The sequence below is a fragment of the Solanum lycopersicum genome, chromosome 12 (genome assembly GCF_036512215.1).
Source record: "Solanum lycopersicum chromosome 12, SLM_r2.1".
NCBI lineage: Eukaryota > Viridiplantae > Streptophyta > Magnoliopsida > Solanales > Solanaceae > Solanum > Solanum lycopersicum.
Window position 1 is genome coordinate 2660133 of NC_090811.1, and position 17282 is coordinate 2677414.

The window sequence follows — 17282 nt, forward strand, 5'->3', positions numbered from 1 at the left end:
ATACAAATACATATGTATAATATACAATTGTTTAACATGTATACATATACAAATTACCTCTCTGCCCTCTCTCCTCCCTCTCCCAATCTCGCTTTCCCTATATACAAATGTATATGTATAATATATAATTATATACATATACATTTCACGTCTCTCCCACTTTCTGCCCTCTCTCTCTCGCCTCTCTCCTCCCTCTCTCGATATCGCTCATCTCTCTCCTCCCTCTCTCGATATCGCTCATCTCTCTCCTTCCTCTCCCAGTATATCTCGTCTCTCTCCTTCCTCTCCCGATCTCTCTTGCCATATATACAAATACATATGTATAATATACAATTATCTAACCAATATACATAAACAATTTACCTTTCTCCTACTTTTTCCACCTTTCTCTCACCTCTCTCCCAGTCTCGATTGCATCTCTCCTTCATATAACATGTAGCTAAAAATTGTAATTATCAAACTATATCTATAGAGAATAATTAATTATTTTTAAGTGGCTATATGTGAAAGTTTCCCAAATATGTTTATTTCATTCTTTTACCAAATGATTATATTACTGGACCGAAAACCATCCTGATATGGGCTGATTGTCACTTGCTAATTTTTGGCCCAATTAGATGCTTAAAATACATAAAATATACACAAAAGTGTCACATAAGATACTGATTTGTAATATGAGTGACATGGACCATTTTCTATAATAGCATTCACTACAAGACATTCAAAAGAAATTATTTTTGAATATACCCAAATTGCCCCTTGGTCGGCAAGCAACCATGTCGACGAAGAGTTGCTTGTGTAGCCTCTTATATATATATATATATTAGTAAATAATAGATATTTACTGTATATATATATGTGATACAATTCTTAACTATATATTATGATAAATAGAAGATACTGAATGTAAAATCCTTTCTTCAAAAGAAAAGTAAAACGTCACAACTCATGAAAAAAATCATTCGTCAATAATCAAAAGTCATCATTTTTTAACTTATTAAAATATTGATTCTTCTCCTTTCACACTACTATCAGATTTTTATCCGACGTTTATAATGAAAATCACTTCGAAATTCTTGAAGAATAATTATCCTTAGGCAAATGAGTGGCTCAGAGTGTACTTATAATATGAACAAAATTTTCTATGTTCATAAAGGCCCATTGGAAAAACAAAAAAAGTCATAGGATTTAATTAGTCAAAATTCATACTATATGGAAAATAAAAGAAGACTATTATTAGTAAAATAAATATAAAAGTACATCAAATAAAAATTTAAATAAAAACTTCTATTCTCACTTGACTAAAATTTCATACTGTTACATTTGTAGACTTTGACCACTACTTAAAAGGCAAAAAAATTGTATCAAGAGTGTTACTCTTTTTTAGAAAAAAATTCATATTTTTTTTCTACGCGTTATTTATTGATTGATTAATTTATATTCTATCGTATAAAGCTTATTAAAAAGAAAAATGTTCATTGTAAAAGGTTTATTTATTCTTAAATTTTAAAATTTCTAATCAAGAATAGTAAAATTTGATATTCGTTTGATGATATTCAAGATTCGTCACCTCAGAAGAATTGTTATCTTATATTATTTTCTTCTTTTGGTATGATTTTTTTCATTTCCTTTTTATAACACTTTTTTAACTTAATGTTATACTATTCTCTAAGCTGGTCGAAAATAATTTGTGCATGAAATTTTTAATTTTTTTGAAATAAAATTTATATAAACTTGAACCAAGTATAATTTTATCGAATCAATTTATCATTCAATTGCAATTATTTTTTGTCATCGATTTTCTACATCCTATACAAAATGAAACCACCTAACAACATTTTTTCAAGTTACTATTCCTACTTTATAGTTATCTTTTTTATGATCTGATAGCAAAAAATATTTTCTACGTTATTTCTTAAATCTTCAATCTTTTAGTTATATGATAATAATTTTATTGGTGACCTCAAAGCTTCTCTTTCAGAGTGTACTTTCTAAGTTGGGAAACTTACATAAATATAGTATAATAAAAAAAATGTTTATCATTTATAGCAATAATATTATTTTTTTCATTTGATCATTTTTAATTCATTTATAATACAAACAATTTATTATTCATCTATAATACAAGTTTTAATGATGGATAATACATTTATCACACATTTTAATACACTTATAACACAATGTGACAATTTTTTACCAAACAAACATAATATGTTTCAAAAACAATTATAATTCAAATATACTGAATACAGAATTCACTTTTAATACATAGTACAGATTTATTACAATATTGCTCTAAATGATAATAAATAAAAAATATAGCTAAAATCAGTAATTATTTTTTAAAATATATTAATTTATGTTAAATTTTTCCTTCTAAGTTTTTGTATACGTAAAAAAATATATTTCTATCTAATATTTTCTAAGTTCTTGTATAAATCAAAAAAATATTTCATTTTTCTATTTAAAATTTAGTTTCCAATTAAATATTGTAATATAAAATAAAATTTTGAATAATGAGTTCTAATTTCTAACTACCAAGTCTACTTTATTAGTCAACTCATAGAATCAATTATTTAATATTTCTAAAGTTCTTAATATAATAATCCCACTTGTAACTTAACAATTAACTTAGAAAAACAAATATAAACAACTTTTTTCCTAAAAAAATTCACAAAACAAACAATGTTAATTGATCAAAATTTTCACTCATCTTCTTCCTCATCAAGTGAATATTCATCACTTTTTCTCAATGGTGCAAAAACAACACATGAAAATCAAACATTAACACGATTCCCGAAAATAGAAGGCGAAGACGATGTAATAAGACAAGCATATCTTGCTGTCATATCATCGTCCTCGCCTTCTTCATCATCTCGTGGACACATTCAAGAGAATTTGACACGAGATCATCGATTAGTAACACGAAATATGACAGCATTTACGAGGTTTAGATCACCCAATAATTATGCATCAATAGGTGCAACAAGATCATGTAGTCAAAATATGTTGAAAAGGTCTATTACATTTTTCAAGAACTTGTATACGATTAATAGACAAGAAGGTACTCAAGTGAATCGCGCGATGAGTACACAAGTTCATCACATGATCTCAGAGAGAAGAAGACGCGAAAAGCTTAACGAGAACTTTCAACATCTAAGATCTTTGCTCCCTCCTGAAACTAAGGTATGTTTTTTTTAAGTTTCGATCAGTAGAAGGGACGACTCTGTCTCCCCGAAAGTACCTAGAAGGTAGTGTGTTACATTGGAAGTCATGTCCACTAATAACCACCACAATTATAGTCTTTTTTTTTAGTAGACTTAGATACAAATATCCATCAAAAAATAAATGTCATCATCTAAAAATTTATATTTTTCTTTTTATTATATTGTATTTTCAATACTTTTTATTACATCAAACTTGATTCTTAAAAAGGCCTACCACATAAAAAGTATGAAAATTGAAATCATAACATTTATCTGTTCTAATACCATATTGTTTATGTTACTGATCGTTCTATCTAAAAAGCTTTAGTTATTAATTAGAAAGAACACTCGTTTATTTACTTAACCATATCTTTAACACACTACTCACACGCGAACATGATTTTTGGAAAAAAAAAACAAGCACGTGTAAATTCTAAAAATTGAACTCATGACCTTGCTTTAATATTATATCGTATTATGTGACTTTTTGGTCTAAAAACTTAAGTTATTATCGAAAATGCATATTTATTTACTTAATTATATCGTCGAACATTTCAGAAGGACAAAGCATCAGTTCTTGCTAGTACTACAGAGTACTTAAGTTCATTGAAAGATCAAATGGAAAAATTATATAAAAGGAATGAAATTTTGGAAGCACAACTTTTGATTAAGAAAGAAAATTCTCAATTTCAACAAAATGAAAGTGGAAGAATAGATGTTTACATAACAAATATAGAAGAAAAAATTGTGGATTTGCAAGTTATAGCCAAAGGAAAATACAACACATTAGATTTGGTTATTTGTTTAATGGAGTTCTTGAAAGTGGCTAGTTATGTAAACTTGATGGCTATTGATGCAAACACAACAATGGTTCATTCATGTCCACTTACTCGAATAACCTTAAGACTGAGAACTCAGGTACTTTTCTTGTTTCCCCCGCTCGGTGTTTGATATCTGTATCGGTGATTAAGTTTGATTTGCATCGAAAAATCTCACTTGAACAAAAACGAATATATACTCATAACTCAAAATCGAGATTTTTGATTAATTTACGACAACTTTTTTTCCCTTCTTCTCTAACTATAGTTGATTTAAGTAGTTTTACTACACTAAAATCATTTTAATTATTAACACAAAGATTTAAGTTGTACACTATAAAAATTTTTATGCAAGGAGTAAAATTTTATTATTAACTTAATTTATTTTATTTTATTTATTTATTTATTTATTTATTTATTTTGTGACTTTTTCTTGCTATAGGGTGATGAATGGGATGAGTCTACTTTCCTGGAAGCAACAAAAAAGGTTATTGGGGACGTGACATAATTAATTGATATTTTATTTTTAAAAAAAATTATAATCAATGTTCATTGAGCAGAGACGAGTTCAGGATTTATCGTCACTAAGTTTATAACAAATATATGATTCAAGAATTTATTATTAGTAAGTTCATGATGAATATATAATTCGAATCAGAAGCAATGTGTTTAAATGAATTCTCGAAAAAGCGAAAAATGATTGTATTCATATATGGTGAAATGAAAGAATATTCAATGTGTTGCCAATCTTGACTAAAAAATTACAAATTTGTGGATCAAAATTACTCATTCAATATATTGCATATAGTCTAAAGTCAATATCTAATTAATTAATTATTCTTTTAAAATCTTAAACCACCTAATCTACCTAAATTTAGATTAATTAGTGTCTAGTTTATTGTTAACATCAAATCATATTAATTATAATTAACTAATAATCTTAGATCAGAATATCAATAATTTATTAGCCATTATTAGGTACATAATTAAGAAATTGTAGGATTAGCTCACCAAAACCTAATATAAGAATGTCTTATACGCATTACGAAAACAAAATTTCAAGATTATCTCAATTTTTTTAATTTTTCAAAATACTTTTTGTTGACTCTGTTTGACCCCAAATTGCCAAACAAAAGAATGTCATATATTATGAAACTAACAAAAAAAAAAAAAAAGCATTGTATCAAAAATTAAACAAAATATATAGTATTTAACTTATATACGCGATATAATTTTATTTGTAATAGCGACCTAGTGGATCATTTGAAGAACAAAAAGCCTTGAGAAATAAGAAATCACTAGAAAAGTGGACAAACTCTGCATATCCCATCATGTAATCTCACAAGTGGAATCGAAATCTGAGAAGGATAGTGTAGAGTCAACCTTACTCATACCTTTTATGAAGGTAAAAGAAATTGTTCTCAATACGACTAAAGAAGCATAGGACAAACACCGTATACCCTATTGAATCTCACGAATGAGATCGGGATCTGAGAAGGATATAGTGTGTAAAGTCAATTTAACTTCATACCTTGTGTAAAGAAGTTTTCAATACGATTCAAGAAGCTTAGGACAATCTCCGCATACCCCATGTAATACAACAAGTGGAAACGAGCTCTAAAAAGTTTTAGTTTTTAGAGTCAACCTTACAAACACCTTATGAAACACAGGAAGGAGAAAAATATCTTGCAACTAAAGCTATATTTGAGATTTTTGAATCTCCAACCAATTCAATAAGAGTACAAACAAGTCTCATCACACTTCCAAATCCTATCTACTACTACTACTACTACACCAGGAATATAAAAGGGCAAACTGCAAAAGGCAAAGAATGTAAACCAGAAAACATATATAATGCAAAATGACTAAAAAGATTGTTCTAGCATACTCGACGAACAACAAGCAAACAAAATTGCAGGATCTCCTCTGTCATCCATATTTTCAAGACAAATATCATGAAGCCAGCTCGAAACGAATGACTACTGTTGCTTGCACTCCGGTGGCCTCTCACCAGCCGGACCATCTGCTGCATGTGCCCTACCAATCTTCTGTGACATGAATATAAACAACTCAGTATGTCTAGTATTGTGAAAGCGAAAGCACATGAAAGAACTTGTTTTGAAGAAACATGAGCAAGTGATTCATACCTTGCGAGCAGCAGATGATGACTGTAGTAACATTTGAAACAAGGGGGAAAACGTTAGCATTCATGACCATCTCTCCAAATAATTATTTAGCCACTAATCAAGGAAGTAAGTACCTTTTTCTTGGTACTGCTATCATCTTCATCCTCATCATCCTCATCATCTTCATCATCATCCTCGTCCTCGTCCTCTTCATCATCCACTTCGTCATCATCTTCATCATCCTCATCTTCCAAGTCAGCAAAATCATCTTCGGCAGCTTCCCCAGTGAACCAAGAAACTGCATGAGGAATAATCTTATCTCGGATAGTTGATCTGCATAGAGAATCAGGATATGAATCTCAGCAACTAAATGGGGAGTTTAAAAATTGAGCAGTACAGATATCATCAGCATCATCTTCCTTCAGTAATTATTTTGTATAATCTTCCTTTAGTAATTTATATTCTGGATGGTATAATACATTTTGAATGGAAGATTTTATCATGGTCATGCAAATTGATATTTTCTTATCAACTTACCCAATATCATAGTCTTGTTCCATCAAACCTTGAAGTTCTTCAGCCTGTCAAAGAAGAAAGAGAGAAAATATTATTCAGATTGAACCTCAAAAGAAAATAAAACCATTGACAGCATCTTCATCAATAACCTCAAGAAAATTGACACAGAAGAAAATGAAAATACTTACAGCATCTTCATCGATATCCTCTTCGTCTTCTGGAACTTGAGGTGGACTAAAGAAGTTGAAGAAACTTTCGCATTGTTCTGTTTTCATAATAGGTTTAGCATTCTTTGAGCCCTTCTTTGGCTTCTTCTTGAGAATCTTTTGTGTCAAACATTTTCCTGGATACCATTCTATCTCGGTCCTACAGATTGTCAGCAATGAGAAGTCATTAAGGAGAAAACAGACTGATATATCAAATCAAAAAACTTGGAAGCAGTTTAATATGTCACATACCCTATGGCCTTCTCCAGAATTGGTTCATCTTCATCAATCATGTGATATGTTTTAGTCAGCACAGTATTCTTGAAGTACGGATTGGTGTCAAAGAAAAATTCAAGTTTAAATCCCTTGGGATTCTCAATCCTTGTCCACTTTATATCCTTGAGAAATTTGAGGGCGCCTTCATCTCGCTCGGAAATCTGTTCTTAAAAGAATTCGATCAGATTACAGTTGGTGGACTTGCAGGATACAAGAAAATTAAAATAACATGGAGCATTTGATGATAAACAACTAACCTCCTCAGCTAGCACTTCATTATTCTTCATTGCAGTGAACCAGAAATCTGGGACTCCTTTCCCTATCAACAGCCAATGTCAAGAATACTAATCACAAATAAGAAAGAATAAACCCTAGCTTGACACTCCCTTTTGAAACTTGTGGTTCGGAACAGATTGTAGATATTTGTGTGGCTACAAATCATTTCATCAAGAATAAAAGGGTAATTTCAACGTTTATTTTTCTCTAATTATGGAAAGACAACATTCTTCTTTGGACAGACTAAACAGAGAAGAAGGCCATATAAATTGGGACAAAGGTGAGTATTTAACATACCCTCTGCATCTTTATCCTCTTCCTGGTCTGCTGCTGCCTCTGTCACTGCACCATCAACTTCAACAACTCCATTCACAATATCAAACCTCTGCAGATATTTAGATTTTGAGATAAAGGTGAATATAATCAAGGGATGCAAGGTATAAAGACAAGTGAAGCGGCCTCGCAGACCTTAGTATATAGAGGCTGATACAACTTTTGGTATTTGGCTTCAAGTGCAGCTCTCTCTTCAAAAAATTTTGCCTCCAACTCATCATGCTGAGACTGAATTAAGATAAAAGAGAAACAGAATTCAACATCCAAGGTTGCAAAGACAGAACAATTAGATCAAACAGCAAGAAACCTGAGAAAGAAAGACATAGGCAACTACCCAGATATATAAAATTAACTCAAAAGAAGTTTAACTAGTGTGGCAACTAATGCACATAGTATTTTGCATATCAAGGAGATAGTTTCCTAAATAACTTACATGATGTGACTACCCATCAATATATACACTATGAATCAGTAAGATACTTGAGGGTTGTTTGGCTCGCGGACTAAATTATCACGGTATAATTTTTGGACAAAAATTTATTAATCCCAACTAAAACAGTATATGGTGGGATATCCAAGATTAAATTTGGGATAAAATTTATAATGTGTTATCAATGTTTGGTTGACAAGTATAAATTTCACACGGGATAAATCTATCACAAGCTTATCTTGGAATGTCCCACCTAATCCCGCGTACCAAACGGCCCCTTTAGATGGCAAAATAATATCACCCCGTCACGTTCAGAAGCAAAATTTATGTTTCACTCCACAACTCAAAGAACAGAGGAATATGTTGATATAACAGAACCACAAAAAAATGAAAGATCGAAGAACAGAAATCATGAGAAAATCCAAGATCTTTCGTGTTCTATCAGCTTAATAATAATAGAAAGATAGTTCAACTTGGTACTATTTTATTGATGCTAATTCAAATAAAAGAAATAGTCAGCCTGTTTCGTCTACATACACAACCCCTGAATGTCAAACAGTATGTGGTAAAATTCTTACTAAACATCTCTCCAGTAAAAATAGGTTCTTAACAAGGGCCATCACAAGTTCATACTATCATTTCTGCGTTCACTGCATCTTTAAATTATTTCTAATCAGATGCCACCAAGCACCTAAAATACTCTCACCAACTTCCCAAATGTCGCAATCATCCTTACAAGTTGTTTGGGTGTAGATGAATCATGACTCCAAAGTTACTAGTAAAAGAGAACTTAGAAACAACACATGTAAGAAATGCCTCATATCCAAAGTCAGTTGGAGTGGAGAATACAAATCACCTATATCTATTCCATTTTGGTCCATTTCATTCAAATACTCCATTCGTAACTTATAAGACAAACAAAGGATTCTTTAGAATTAGGGAATCTTTGAACTTAATTTGTATCCTAAAAGAACATAATTTAAGTCTACAAAACAACAACTAATATTAGACATGGCATACAAATATTAGAGATGATTAGCCAAAAGACAACAACAATAACATATGCAGTGTATTCTCACAGGTAGACCGCACGTAGACCTTACGCATACCTCGTGGAGATAGAGATTGTTTTCGAAAGACCCTCGGCTCAAATAACACATAGCAAGACAGTTTGAAAAATACAAGGCAAAAGTAAAACAACATAGCAAATGGATACAGCAAATAAATCAGCTAAAAGACACCAACTATACATATTCAAGTAACAGTATTGTATAGGCTAAACATGCCTGAATCTCTCTCAGAACTTCAACACGCTTTCTGACATTGGGCGAGAGATTTTCAAGCAAGTTTGTGTGCTTCCCAGTAAGGTCTTGAAGTTTGTTCTGCAACACAGAAACATAATCATTACTTAAATCAAACAAAACAACCACACAAACATGTAATAAGGAAGGAAGGAAACAAACTCACTTTGAGAACATTAACAAGGTCTGCTCTGTCCCCAGCATTCAGAGCTACAAAATAATTTCAATTAGAAAAACTCAAATGATACCACCTCAACATACCAAGTGTAATCCCCACAAGTGAGGTTTGGAGAGTGTGGTCAGTACACAGCCTTACCCCTACCTTGTCACAGTAGAGAGGTTGTTTCCACTACACCCTCGGCTCAACTAACACATATTGACAATCAAGTATGTAAAGCAAATACTAAAGCAAACAATGGAGGAGAGTAGCGTAGCAGACAACAAGTAATATGATAATTGAAGCAAAGAAAACTAAGAAACAACAGTAAAACTAAAATTAAAGAATAAGCTAGTATGGGAGTAATGATAACAGTATCTAATAAAAACTCAACCAAATAACACCAAAAAAAGAAACCAACTAAAGATCAAACAACTAAAAAGACTAAAACCCCATCAAAGATTTCTGCTTTTAAGAAACAAAACTTCACAAGATAACACAGAAGTAAGTAAAAGAATTAGTCTTTTTAGATAAAGTTTAATTCCCTGTGCATTAGAGGTCATTTGGTAGCTAGTTAGAATTATACAGGTATTAATTACTCTTATCTTCTACCCCACATACAATAATACACCAATTCACTCCTAACATAAACACATACTAGTTACATAGATTTCTAAAATACAAACCAAACTTCATATTACTTAGGTACATGAATAACTTACTTCCTAACTAGCTACGAAACATACGAGACATTCATTAAGATGCTTGTTTACTAACTACCAAAAGATTCATCTTTTAATGAAACCCACAACTTTTCACTAACAAACACACATAAAAGTAAGCTTATAAAGTGGTTTGTGGGTAGGGTTTACCTCTTTCACACATCAAAAGTTCACTTTTTTAACACAAACCCAGAATTTTTTACTAGCAGATATACATATAACACTAAAAACCCATCAAAAATCTCAACTTTTAATGAAACACAGAAAGTTCAAACTTTCAAAAAAAACATAAAACTGAAGAAAACAAAAGCAGCAAAATCTAATGGATGGGAGTTTACCAGCACTGAGATCGGCAACATTGAAGTTATCTTTAGGGTTGCTCATTATACCAAGAGAAAATTGGAAGATAAAAATGCCCTAAAAATAAAAACCTAAAACAGAGGATGAACAATAAGGGAAGAGAGAGAGAAAATGGGTGTATTTAAGCTATCAAAATTCCCCCCTTTTTCACTTTCTCTCTCTAAAAAAAGAGAAAACCTAGCAGCAGCTGTATCTGACTGTCAGCAAGACCGTGTTTGGATTCAAAGGAGATCATGCCCGGTTGTAAGTGGGGTAGGGAAATTGGGGGGGGGAGGGGGAATTTTGAAATGCGTGTGAAAAATTAAGTTGGCGTTTGATTATGTTTCATAGTAAAATTTGAAAAAAATAATATTTCTTGTGTTCTCAGAGTATGAGGTACTTTTCGAATTTTGAAATACAAACGAGTTTAATTGTGACGGTAAATTTTTTATATATATTTTAATTATTTTGAACCGTCAATTATTATGATTTATAGTACTTTTTATGTAGTTTACAAAATAAATTTCAGTTTGAAATTTGAAGATTTCACACGCAAATTATTAACCAAATTTAAATTGTTTGACTTTCGAAAAACAAAAATTATCGTATAAATTGAGACAAAAGGAATAGATTTTATTTTCTAACATGGAAAATGAATTTGTGTTTGATCATCATCAGTATAAATTAGAGTTCTTTCTAATTTTTCATGAGTAATTTAAAGTGAAACTACATTTTTTGTTATTTTTTAAATCTTGAAAATTTATGGTTAAATATATTTTTCAAAGTAAAAAAAAAAAAGATCAAATTCCCGCTAAATTAATTAATTTAAAGTAAGTATTTTGTCATACTTATACTTAACTAGATGGGAAGATATAACTACATGTTTAAGAGCATCTTTCTTTTATTTTTATTTTTGAAAACTTCATTAAGTTTCAAAACAAATATAAATATTTTAAGTCGAAAGGAAATGAATATTCAAAATTTAGAATCGAATTACTAAATAAATACTTGAATATTAATCAAAGTTCATAATAGTTTTTGTTTCTAAATATTTAAAGTGACTTATAGTATTTTTTTCATACGGTGTTTACTTTGTAAAATTTATATTTCAAAAAGGTTGAAGATTTAAGTCACAATTTATACTCTATTAGGAATTTGTCAATCCATATTAGATTCACTTTCACTTATTCAAATACCTAGTTTTATACAAATGTAACCTAATGAGCTAGGTTGTTTCTGATAGACGAACCTTTTATATATCATCAAAAACACAACTCAAATAATGAAAAGAATATACTTATCTTTCACAGTGCGTAATGAAAAGAACACTTATCTTTCACACTGCGTAATGAAAAGAACACTTATCTTTCACACTGCGGAGATTTATGCAGACCTTACCCCTACCTCTGTAGAACAGGTAGAGAGGTTGTTTTCGATAGATTAATTTTTCTTACCGCAAATATGGAAAGAAGGGGGGGAAATTGGGATAGCTCAAACACAAATTTATATACAACAAAAAGTAAACTCATTGTGAATGAAAGAGTAACAAAAACAATTAGGACTCTATGAAAATCAATCTCTCTTGTTGGTCAATCCATTTTTCCTTCTTTGAACAACACTGTTAGTATCATTTCTTTGGATGAATTGAGTGAAATAGTGCCTCGATTTCTTCCTTGGCTCGTTCGAGTATATTTGGACCTTTAACGTCACTTACTGGTGTTTTATCATCAATGTCATCACTCCTTCCGTGAGTTTCTTTGTGATGACGATGAGGAGATTTTTGTGTTCCTGTTGATTCCTCGACCTTCTCGTTCTGATTAGTAGGCACCTTTGGTTTGTTCTCTGCGTAAACAGAAGCATAGTATGATCAGACGATGAATATGTACTTGAACTTCTAGCAGAAAGTGTGATGTGAAAGATGAAAATTGTGTAATTGTGTAGAGCATGCATAGAGGATAAAGAAAACGAAGAGTTCTACGCCTGGTTCGATAACTTTTGTTATTAGTATCAGATACTAAAAAGGGGCAGCCTGGTACACTAATCTCCCGCAATGTGTAGGGTCCGATGAAGAGCCAGACCATAAGGGTACTATACGCAACATTACCTTGCATTTCTATAAGAGATTCCACAGCTCGAACTTGTGACCTCCAGCAGGTCACATGACAACAACTTTACCAGTTACGATGGTAAGGCTATGCAATCACTTAGCCGTATACAAACAGAAAGGTGTGGTACAGAGACACGTTAGCTGAGGATTAGGCTATAAGGAACGGAGTCTATCAAAAGAAGACCTTCACCAATCCTATACGGAGATTAAAACAACTCTGTGTTTGTAATTGGTGTAGTTTTCCCTTTGACTATGGATATTCACCTACATAATTGTGTCTCCATGTTCATAACCACCGTTGTAACTTTTTTTCCACAAGAAGACGTCTTAACGCCTTCAGATTAAAGCCAAAACTTAATCTTCAATGAATTTTACGGTCTAGATCAGAAAAGTCACAAACGTTCAATAAGATTGTACATAGTTTAGATGAGCATTTGATTCATATTCGAATCATACACCACTAATTGAATACTTCTGAGGCATCAAATGTTATCAGTTTAAAGGCTCACACCGAGAACGGGTTGAACAAATGACGTCTAAGGATACAAGAAGGTAGAGTCACTCTATAGTCTATATGGACTTCGAGACTTTATCCAACAAAACTCTACTGCAAGATAGCAGCAGATAAAAATTGCATAACCTCGCCGTGGAATTAGCTGAGGTGCGTGCAAGCAGGCCCCAACACCACGGGAAGTTCTACATTGGAGGGTCTGTAACAGTTAACTTAAAAGTTAAGTTTCAGCACTTATAGTTCGGAATTTCAAGGATAATTGTACTCTCCATATGAAGAAATTTCGAAATTAAGCAATTTCTATCCTTGACAGTAAATCGTTCTCCCTCGTTAATATAAGGTCAACAAAAACCAGAAGTTAGACAAACTGTTCTACAGAACATTTTCCATCAAGGCAGATGAAGCCTAAATGGAAATTTTACTTTTGCAGAACTTATCACTCGATATTGATGGTGCTAGTGTTCCTCGCCAGTCTGTTAAGCTTATGTCCCCGTTTTCACGTGATGTACGTAGACTTTCAAATACTCCTACTGATGTGCTTGAACTTGTTTTTTTTTTTCCGACATAAATAGAAACGAAAGAAAATTTGCAAACTTTTCACCTGAAGTATAATCATTTTGAAGAAAGGATGTAAAAGCAAGGTGAAAAAACACACACAAGTCACAACTTAAATGTCTAACGAGGCAGAGTCGTATGACACTGTTTATTGATCACTTGTTAAACTGATTATAATCACGAACCTTGGAAGTTAGAACAATTCGTTAAAGATAAATCGTAGAGTTCAAACCTGAAAGTGAATCTGGATTATGTTTCAACTCAGCTGTTATACCATTAGTCCTGCAGATCATCAACAAAGTAATGCAAATTTAACTACATAATAACATCCTCATAAACACTCGTTCTCTATCGTTTATAAAAGAAAACGTTCTTAAAACCTGTTGTTGCCGTCTGCAGCTGAAGCATGACTATGATCTTCTTTTTTCGGATGAATTGCCTGAACAAGAGCCTCGATTTCTTCCTTCGCTCTCTCAAACACGTTGGGTGCTTTCACATCAGTAACTGGAGTGTTCTCGTCAATATCCTTACGCAACCCGTGAGTTTCCTTGTGATGGTGATGTGAGTGTCTTTCACTATGCAACACTGCCTCAAACTCTTCTTTAACTCTCTCAAACACATTAGGCGCCTTTACATCTTTATCTGCCACAATTAGAGTACCAAAATCAATCGATGATTGAACGTAAATCTTAGACATCTACCAAACCGCCAAATGAAGGGAATTGTGAAAGAACTCAAGCATTCAACGCAAAATCTTAAAACAATTACTCGAGTGACCTAGATGGGATTTATTTGGCTCATGAAAGAATCTAAACTTCAACACAAACACATATGACAATGGATAGAGCAATTCAATTTATAAAGCTCTTAAAACAGCAACATTCCCAGTGTAATCTCACTAGCGGAGTCTAGGAAGGATGGTGTGTACGCACCCTTACCCCTGCCTTGAGAAGGTAGAGAGGTTGTTCCCGATAGACTCTCGACTAAAGTAGAGCACATCAAAAATCAAGTACGTAAAGCAAATACAGTAGTGAAAAATCCAAACCGAAAACAATGGATAAGAGAACTAACAACAACAAGTATAATAACCGAAACCAAGGAGATAATAAGATTGAAGAACAAGATAAAAGGAGAGTAGTAAAAGCAATATCTATACGGAAATTAGGCAACGCTCGACTACCTACGAATGTTGGATATTATGAGCCTAGTTGACTCAACTGATTGAAAGTACTCTCAACTGATAAGCATCCAATAAACAGTCAAGTGTTCGGCTAGCAGTGGCGGAACCACAATAGTTGTGTCAATTCTTCACTCCAAACTCGAAAAAGAGGTTAGTTTGAACCAGTTTTTCAAGGTTTAGAAAAAAATTCGCCAACACTTACGCATATTTTCAAGTGAAATGCATGTCCAAACACAACTCAGACTTCCAAATACCCTTTTTCAACTTAAATACTACTTTTTTTCCATACATCACTCGACTCATGTCCAAACGCCTGCTTAAAGTCCTGAATACGCCTCTTTTGGCTAGAAATGTTGAAACTAATAACAAGCAATTGATATGGTTTGTATCTAGCATGTTTCTTTCCTAATAAAGGGCGAGGGCAGTCCAGTGCACGAAACTCCCGCTACCGAGGAAGGCCCTAAACACAAAGTCTACTCTATGCCGTCTTATCCTGCATTTCTTCAAGAGGCATTCTTTTCGGTTAAAATGGTTGAAAACCGAAATGTCCTTAAAAGATAATTACACAAAGATTTTAGATCAGATTTTTGAAAAATTTATCTTTATATATCTGTTTGGCCATGAAATTTGATCGCATTTTGAAATTTTATCTTCGAAATATTAGCAAGTTCCAAAATCCATGTGAGACAAGTTTTCGGGAGAAATTTCACTTTCGATCACAAAACTTCAAATTTTTCTCAAATAAAATGCTTATCCAAACAAAACTTCAAAAACTCGTATTTTCAGATTTCAAGTTTCAACTTCAAAATTCACGGCTAAACTAGAGCCAAAAATGTGGTCATTATTGCAAAATATTCAAATACATATTAACTTAGTCTCAGGCATTAAACACAAAAGATTACTAAACAAAAAATTAAAAAGACTCAAACTTTTAGCTTAACTTAATTCATTAAATACAACTCCAAATATCACTCAACATGCAAAAATAATTAATCGCTTGAAATGATAAAAATATTATAATTGAAGTCTAATCCAGATACACTCAAGCTGAATCAAACATTTTAAAAAAAAAAAATCAACTAGGGCTCCTAAAATTAACTGAAATCAAACTCTAATAAATTGTTTAAAAAAAATAAATTTGGAATAATTAAATGTTTTACCTGATGATAAAATTGAATTTGGTTTTGATTTTGATTTTGATTTTGATTTTTCTTCAGACATTATTTTTGAGTTTTTTTTTTTTTTTGGAACTGCTGGAAAAATTGGAGACTACTTGTTGATCAACTAGAGAATATTTATATTACCAAAAATAAAAAGACAAAAATGGTCTCTAAAAATGTTTTGAGTATTTTTGGTCCATTAATTATGTTAAAAATTACTAATATTTTTTATCTAAATTTTAACTAATTTTGTCTGTTAAATTATTTTACGCAATGTAGATATAAGTTTTGTGTATATCACATTCTTTTCAGACTCTATTTATAAGATCATATTATATATATTGTTGTAATTTTATCGGCCAGATTAGTTGAAAACTATGGAAGAAGAGCTTTTAACCTACAACATTAGGAAAGTCTCATGAAATCCTAAAAATCGCATATAAAATTTTACAAAATACGAAAAAAAAATCGCAGAATTTGCACTCTAACATTGCCTCAATATTAAAAAACCGCTACATTTTCAAATATGAGTTATTTCTAAATTTGTTTTCACCATTCACGTCAAATCTAATAGATAGAGTTTATTAAATATTTGACGAAGATAAAAAAAATTATTATAAGAGTTTTTTATTAATATAAAAGATTAAAATTGCTCAAAATATAATTTAAGAGACTATTTTGAACTTATATTGTTTATAAAGGGCCATTTTGTAATTTTCTCTAATTTGAGGTACGGATTTTTTAAATGAGAAGTAGATTTGTCTCTGATGCAAATCCAACGTGGAGAGAATAAAGGAATCAAACAGAAAATCTGTGCCCTTTTTTTATTATTTATTTAAATAGTCCTTTTTGAGTATGAATTTATTCATTTTGGTTCTTTAATTTAACAAAAATTGACACTTTTAGTCTTTATCAAAATTAACTACGATCGATCGATTTTTAGGAGTACGTATTTTAAAAAAATCGAAAATCGAAGGTTGGTATAGAAAATATTGGTATCACAAAATGATCACGGTAAATTTTTATTTATTTTATTGGTTTTTTTCACAATTATATAAAATAC

At 31.5% G+C, this 17282-nt stretch overlaps 3 protein-coding genes across 4 annotated transcripts; 1 reads left to right on the forward strand and 2 right to left on the reverse strand.

Moving 5' to 3' along the window:
* Positions 1–2628: 2628 nt before the first annotated feature.
* LOC101244746 (putative transcription factor bHLH041) lies at positions 2629–4771 on the forward strand. The gene is made up of 3 exons (XM_004251625.5): positions 2629–3186; positions 3765–4124; positions 4467–4771. The coding sequence occupies exons 1-3, from the start codon at positions 2686–2688 to the stop codon at positions 4530–4532; spliced, it is 927 nt and encodes a 308-aa protein (XP_004251673.2). The 5' UTR covers positions 2629–2685; the 3' UTR covers positions 4533–4771.
* Positions 4772–5708: 937 nt separating this feature from the next.
* On the reverse strand, positions 5709–10940 carry LOC101245031 (nucleosome assembly protein 1;2). 2 transcript variants are annotated; one of them, XM_019211549.3, is made up of 12 exons: positions 10706–10940; positions 9655–9698; positions 9474–9569; positions 7893–7985; positions 7722–7809; positions 7406–7467; positions 7125–7309; positions 6855–7032; positions 6688–6731; positions 6285–6483; positions 6172–6192; positions 5709–6069 (listed from the first exon to the last, which is right to left on the reverse strand). In XM_019211549.3, the coding sequence occupies exons 1-12, from the start codon at positions 10749–10751 to the stop codon at positions 6004–6006; spliced, it is 1122 nt and encodes a 373-aa protein (XP_019067094.1). In that variant the 5' UTR covers positions 10752–10940; the 3' UTR covers positions 5709–6003. The 2 variants fall into 2 exon arrangements, with proteins under 2 accessions (XP_019067094.1, XP_004251674.1); XM_004251626.5 differs by having other exon boundaries at positions 5709–6072.
* A 1228-nt stretch (positions 10941–12168) lies between these two features.
* On the reverse strand, positions 12169–16372 carry LOC104644831 (uncharacterized). Its single transcript, XM_010315456.4, has 4 exons — positions 16220–16372; positions 14260–14521; positions 14112–14161; positions 12169–12548 (listed from the first exon to the last, which is right to left on the reverse strand). The coding sequence occupies exons 1-4, from the start codon at positions 16278–16280 to the stop codon at positions 12334–12336; spliced, it is 588 nt and encodes a 195-aa protein (XP_010313758.2). The 5' UTR covers positions 16281–16372; the 3' UTR covers positions 12169–12333.
* Between the last annotated feature and the right edge of the window lie 910 nt (positions 16373–17282).

Excerpts from the sequence above, each read along its gene's own strand:
- LOC101245031 (XM_004251626.5), bottom strand. The coding sequence starts at position 10,751 with ATGAGCAACCCTAAAGATAACTTCAATGTTGCCGATCTCAGTGCTG. Across the intron at positions 7,468-7,721 it reads AGAGGATAAAGATGCAGAGG|GGAAAGGAGTCCCAGATTTC; the intron begins GTATGTTAAATA and ends GGCTGTTGATAG. Across the intron at positions 6,732-6,854 it reads AGGATATCGATGAAGATGCT|GCTGAAGAACTTCAAGGTTT; the intron begins GTAAGTATTTTC and ends CTTCTTTGACAG.
- LOC104644831 (XM_010315456.4), bottom strand. The coding sequence starts at position 16,280 with ATGTCTGAAGAAAAATCAAAATCAAAATCAAAATCAAAACCAAATTCA. Across the intron at positions 14,522-16,219 it reads AAATTCAATTTTATCATCAG|ATAAAGATGTAAAGGCGCCT; the intron begins GTAAAACATTTA and ends TAATTGTGGCAG. Across the intron at positions 14,162-14,259 it reads GCTGCAGACGGCAACAACAG|GACTAATGGTATAACAGCTG; the intron begins GTTTTAAGAACG and ends GATGATCTGCAG.
- LOC101244746 (XM_004251625.5), top strand. The coding sequence starts at position 2,686 with ATGTTAATTGATCAAAATTTTCACTCATCTTCTTCCTCATCAAGTGAA. Across the intron at positions 3,187-3,764 it reads TGCTCCCTCCTGAAACTAAG|AAGGACAAAGCATCAGTTCT; the intron begins GTATGTTTTTTT and ends CGAACATTTCAG. Across the intron at positions 4,125-4,466 it reads CCTTAAGACTGAGAACTCAG|GGTGATGAATGGGATGAGTC; the intron begins GTACTTTTCTTG and ends TTCTTGCTATAG.